At 55.9% G+C, this 6010-nt stretch overlaps 1 protein-coding gene across 1 annotated transcript in view; it reads right to left on the bottom strand.

The window, feature by feature from the left end:
* Positions 1-3752: 3752 nt before the first annotated feature.
* Positions 3753-6010, bottom strand: part of ENTPD8 (ectonucleoside triphosphate diphosphohydrolase 8) — a 6942-nt gene continuing 4684 nt past the window's right edge. Inside the window, exons 6-9 of the mRNA XM_009869335.1 lie at positions 5545-5817; positions 4939-5049; positions 4145-4282; positions 3753-3935 (exon numbers count right to left, since the gene is read on the bottom strand). Of these exons, the coding sequence (XP_009867637.1) occupies positions 3753-3935; positions 4145-4282; positions 4939-5049; positions 5545-5817 (705 nt within the window). The remainder of the gene's footprint in view (positions 3936-4144; positions 4283-4938; positions 5050-5544; positions 5818-6010) is intronic.

Below are 6010 nucleotides of genomic sequence, written 5' to 3'. Positions count from 1 at the left end.
CCCCCTGCCGTGCTGAGAGGTGGCCTCAGGGAGCCCTGCAGAGCACCCAGAGGGAGGAGTGTGGAGGGGTGGCAGTGTCCTGAGTGCTTCACTAACCTGCCACCCTTGGTTTTAATCACCCACAGGCCTTTTCAGGGCTTTATCACAACCTTCACTTTCTGAACGTGACGGGAAGGCAGTCCCTGGGCTCAGTCAATGCCACCATCATGCAATTCTGCAACAGCAGCTGGGAGAAGGTGAGAACCTGCATAGGAGATGTCAGCCTCTTCCCATGTTTTCCCTGGGCACTGGGCAGCCTGAGGGCTCATCCACAGCCCATCCTCTGCTGGAGGGAGCTGGGAGACCTCTGGACCAGGAGGGAGATGGGAGAATAGGCTGCAACCTCCTGGCTCCTCCTTGCTGGCCAACCTCAGGGGCTCCGAGGTCTTTGCTCTCCCCGGAGCACTGCCCGGTGCTGCCAGCCGCCCCTCCATGCTCTTCCACCTCTGCAGGTGCAGAAGAGGTTCCCCACCACAAACAGGACCCACCTTCGTGACGCCTGCGCAGCCAGCTCCTACGTCCTCACCCTTCTCCTGCAAGGCTACAAGTTCAACAATGTGATGTGGCAGAACATCCACTTTGTCCAGCAGGTATGAAAGTGCCCGGCAGCCCCTGGCTCCCACACTTTGTGCCATAACATGGCTCACGCTCGCCCTTGCCCTGCTGGCATCGGGGAGCAGGATAACGGGGTCCACTGTGCCCACCCAGGGCAGATCTTGAGTTACCCTCACAGGCATCTGCTGGGACATCTGGCCGGGGCCATTTCTGCTGTCACCCAGCCTGCCTTGCTGCTGGGGTATCTGCAGCCCAAGGTGGGGACAGATATGGTGGCTGTGGAGCAGGACCTGGTGATGCAACAGCAAATGTCTTCTCTAGCTCTCTGGCTCTCATGGTGTTTTGCAGCCCCTCACATCCCTCTTCCTTCTCTGTCTGCACAGGTTGCTAACGTAGACGTGGGCTGGGCGCTGGGCTACATGCTCAATCTCACCAACATGATTCCCTCGGAGACTCCCCAGAGAGTCGTAGGGCTCCAGAGAAGCAGCTGGATAACAGCCACGGTTTTACTGGCCATCATGCTCATTCTCATCTTTTGCCTGCTCACAGTCACGTGCTGCCAGAGAAACTCCTCCGGTTATGAGAGTCTGTAGCAGCGCTGGCTCCGCAGGCTGCCGAACCCGCCCAGTCCTGCTGCTGCGCTTGGGCAAGGAGCCTCCATGTCTCCAGGAGCTGTGAACTTGTAATGTGGGGCACCCCCAGCCTGCCCTGGTGAACTGGAACCAGCACAAGCTTTAAGAAAATCCTCCCTGAAGCTGTGTGCTGTCTGGTTTTCTTCTCCCCTCCCCGCTGGTTGGAGAGGCTCTAGGAGAGAGGGCATGGACATGTCAGGCAGGGCATCAGCACTGGGGGCATGGGGACCACAGTGAGGTGGGGTGGCTGGAGGCGGTGGGTCAGGGAAGAGGGAGAGGGCGTCTGACAGCAACAGGTTCATCGTGGGGCTGGTTACAGCCTGCAGCAGATACCTGATGTGAGGCAGGTGTGTTCCACCCCATCCCGGGACGAGATCCTGCATTGCCTATGGCCACCAAGAGGGTGATCAAGCCCTGGCACAGGCTTCCTAGAGAGGTGATCGATGCCCCAAGCCCGAAGTCTTTAAGAGGCATTTGGATAATACCCTGAACAACACGCTTTAATTTTCTGGTCAGTGCTGAAGAGGTCAGGTGGTTGGACTAGATGGTCCTTGTAGGTCACTTCCAACTGAAAATTCTCTTTTCTCTCTTCTCTTTTCTCTCTTCTCTTTTCTCTCTTCTCTTTTCTTCTCTTTTCTTCTCTTTTTGCTGAGAAATAACAGGAATAAAGCAAGCCATATGTAGTACTTCTTTGACAGCTTTCAGCTACTTTCAGCTGAATTTTTTTACATGAAATTTTTGTACATTTTCTGTAAATAGCTGAAACATGTTTATGAATGAAAACAAATACATATTTTTAAAAATATGAAAGCATTTATACTTCCTTTCTGAAAAATGTTTTAGTATCACTTAAACAATGTGTAGATGTGTAACAATTATTTCCTTTCCTTTTCTTTCCTTCCCTTTCCTTCCCTTCCCTTCCCTTCCCTTCCCTTCCCTTCCCTTCCCTTCCCTTCCCTTCTCTCTTTTGCCCTTCCCTTTTCCCTCTGCTCTTTTCTCCACCAGCCAGAGGGGCTGTGCAGTGGGGCCGTGGGGCGAAGCTCACCTGGTACACAGGGCTGGGCTCTGCCCGGGACTGGGAAGCCCTGCGAGGTGGGGGATGGCAGTAGCCCCCTGCACGAGGTTCATCTCTGGACTGGCTGCACCCTGTGTCTGTGCCAGGCAGACATCTCACCCTCCCTTTCCAGCCCAGAGGGCAATTTGGGAATGCTGCCAGGACACCTCAAGGGCAGCTTCCAGGGACCCCCTTGCATTTTTGTGAGAGGTGAGACACCCCAGCTCTTAGAAGGAAAAGGATTGTCCTCCTGCCCTGCTGGCTGCTCTCCGAAGTCTGGCAGAAGGTCTCCAGGGACATCTCCCGTAGACTGAACAGCACTGACTCTCCTCCGAGTCCCCATCAGCATCACCAGCCCTTATCTGGGAGATGGAAACAATAAAATTGTAACTGTTTGGGAGCAAAGTAACAGGCATCTCCTCATTAGTTGTCTTTTACAATGTTTATTTGGATGACAAGAGCTGTGAGATGGTTTCCTTTCTGCAGAGACATCAAAGACCAGGTCCTTGCTGACGGGGGGGCGTGGAGGGGCAAATAACAAGATGAATCATCCACAGGGCAGATAACAGCTGGGCAGAAACAAAGGCAAAGGCAAGGGCACAGTTGTGGGCAGGACCCAGCTCAGCTCTGGCAGGCCTGCTGCAGTCTCAGTCTGAAACCCACGGTGTCCAGGTCTTTTGCTGGTGGAACACTCTGGTCTCCAGGAAGATATTCAGGAACATCGATCCCTTTATCCAGGAAGAAAAGGGAGATGAGATGAGATGAGATGAGATGAGATGAGATGAGATGAGATGAGATGAGACGAGACGAGACGAGACGAGACGAGACAAATCCCCTGGGGAGGCATGGACCACCATGCTTCTGACTTTGGATGCTCAGTTTGCCTTCTGTTTCCAAGGCCAGCAGATAAGCCCAAACAACAGATACCCAGGAGAGCCGGCTGGGGTACCGCAGAGCCTTGCATGCCCTCCCAATTGCAGACCCAGCAGGGACCTGCCTGGCTGTCGGTGACTGTGGGTCAGACCCAGCACCACATGAAGCACCCTGTCACCAGGTGCCTGCAGCTGTGCACCAACAGTCTGGCACTCAGGGAGCTCCTCCACAGCCAGGCTGGCTCTCCATGGCTCCATGTGCCAGCTGGTGGAATGGAGGCCACATCTGTAAGAGGCAGAGCGGTGTAAGGAGCTGGATAGGCATGGCAGGGGTTGTTCCACGGTGTGTAGGATCATCCCAGCAGGTCTCCATGGGAGCAAAGCTCCTCTGCAAACCTTGTGTGGCACCTATCTGCATGGTGGGGCCGTCCTGTGGGAGATCAGACCTTGGTTCTTCAGTGCTGTAGAGGTTTATGTGCTCAGCATCGTTGAACCAGTCCCAGGCTGCCGGTCACGCTGGCAGAGGAGCACAGCACCACAGTGCAGACAGCCCTCCAGCCCCGACGTGCTCCTGCCATGCTCCAAAACACAGCTGGGCTCCTACACCCACAGGAGCAGGAGCAGGGCAGCAAGCCCCAAGGCAAGGGTAAGGATGATGAAGGCAACGGCCGCAGCCCACAGGGAAGGAACGTGTCCCTTGACCCGTGCCGGAGCCTCCGCCGGGATCATGTTGGTGAGGTTCAGCATGTAGCCCAGCGTCCAGCCGATGTCAGCGCTCCCTGCCTGCCCAAGGAGAAAAGAGACCACGAGTTAGCCCACCAGGAAAGCCACACCGAAGACAAAGGGCCAACAAATCCTGCACGGCCCAAATGGGGGGCAGTGCTGGCCCCACACCGGGATGGGGGGCAGGCAGAGCTTTCTGGACCGTGGCTCTGGCAGCACCCAGATGCGTGAAACTGACTCTTTCTCCCAGTGCTGGGTTTGCAGCCTACCTTCTTCCGGAAGATGATGTTGTTCCAGCTGATCTCGTTGAACTTGTAGGCATCGAGGAGGAGCGTGAGGATGTAGTTGGCATTGGTGCAGTATTTAGGCAGTCGCTCGGGATTCTCTTCAGGGTAGCTGGAGGACAGCTGGGGTGCGGAAGTGTTTGGGGAGGAAGGGAAGCTATTTGCAGGCAGTTTCCATGCAGGCACAATGCCCTGGTGACTGCTGCACAAGGGGCAATGGCTCCACAGCCACCAGCGCCCAGAAAAGATGTTCTGGACCAGGCCCTGTCCACACAGGGCAACTCCTTTGAGGAGGATTTAGCCTCCACATGGAAACAGAGAGACATGTTGGACCTCCTCCTGCCCCAGATTCTCCCATCTCAGCCTCCTTGTACAAAGGCTCCTCCTCTCTGTCCCGTGGTGGTCCTAGCACATGTCTTGCCTTTATCCATCCCCGTGGGACTTATCTCCAGAGAGGTGACAGCAGCTGGCTTTCTTCTCACCACCCTCCAGTGCTATGGACTCACCTCCATCCCCAGCTTCTGTGCTGGAGCGGAGGTTTTTCTGCCTTCACTTGCCCTGGCTGCCCCTTTCCCAACATTGCATGACCAAGGAGAGCCCCTAAGGGTGGGTGCAGGGTGGTCCTGGCTCCCCCACTTTGCTCAGGGATGGCTCTGCTGTGCAGGGCACAGCTCAGCAACCAGGGACCCTTGTCCTGGAGGGATCTCCACCCTTCTTCTCACACCCCTTTCCTTGTGATTCTTCCCCATATTTAAATCTTCCCATCATAGGGAACTTACATCTTCCCAGCTTCTTGTGCAGAAACGCTCGATGGTCTCTTTGACCGTGGCCAGTGACTGCCCCTCAGTCAGGTTGAGAAACTTGAAATTATAGTAAAAGGCAGAGAAGGCCTGAAAGGCAAGAGATGAAATGCTGTTGAGCTATGGTGAGGAAGGTCCCCTCAGGCAGCCGCCCCCATCCCCCTTGAAGCAGGAGGTAGGGTTGGCTTTCACCAGGTTCACCCACCCTTGTGCAGCCCCAGAGCATCGCTGTCCTGTCCCAGCAGAGATGATGGGCTGAGGCTGGAGGTGCCTGCTGTCTACAGCAGCATGTCCAGCACAGACAGAGCCTTGCCTGAAGGCCACTGGCTAAGCTGGGTTGTTCTGGTTTGGTTTTTTTACTGAAAACTTGGGTTTTGACTGTTCTATTAACACAATCCCATTTGGAGAGCTGGCTGGAGAACCAGACAGCAGCAAACCCCAGTGTGCCCTGCGCCAGCGGTAATTTGGGAGGTTTTTGTCCCTGTTCTGCCACAGGGAGGTGACAGTATCGAAGGGCACGCGTGGACACCACAGCGCCCAGGGACATGCGCTGTCGCAGGGATGCGAGGAGGGGATTTTCCTTACAATGAACTGCCCTGTGACCAGGGGCTGGTAGACACCGTCGAAGGTGCAGTCCTGGCTGTGGCCACACGCCGAGAAGTTGAACAGCTTCTTGATGGCAGCCAGGCACCCGCTGGCATCACCCCTGCCCTCCAGGGTCACGGTCCCATCGCCAAGGGTCAGGAGTGGGCTGCTCCAGTTCGTGCAGGGGCTGGTGCGGAAGGAAGACAGCGAGACCGTTTCATTGTAGTCTTTTGGGTAGCAAGGGTGATCAACTCGCATGCTGGAGGACGACTCCTGGGAACAGCAAGATCGCAGGCTGCAGCCTCCTCCAAACCCTCTGGGTGGGCATGCCGGGCAGCAGGACTCACCCCGTGCTCCCCCTGAAGCCAGGGGTGCAGGCATCTCCCACCTCCTCAGCAGGGAAAGACCCTGCTGGTGTTTAATCCTGGTTTCGTTGGTCGTCTGCAGTCCCAGCCTGAGCTCAACG

This window comes from Apaloderma vittatum, unplaced genomic scaffold (genome assembly GCF_000703405.1).
Source record: "Apaloderma vittatum isolate BGI_N311 unplaced genomic scaffold, ASM70340v1 scaffold28275, whole genome shotgun sequence".
Taxonomy (NCBI): Eukaryota; Metazoa; Chordata; class Aves; order Trogoniformes; family Trogonidae; genus Apaloderma; species Apaloderma vittatum.
The sequence above is the reverse complement of the archived record's forward strand: the minus strand, read 5'-3'. Positions and strand labels throughout refer to the sequence as shown.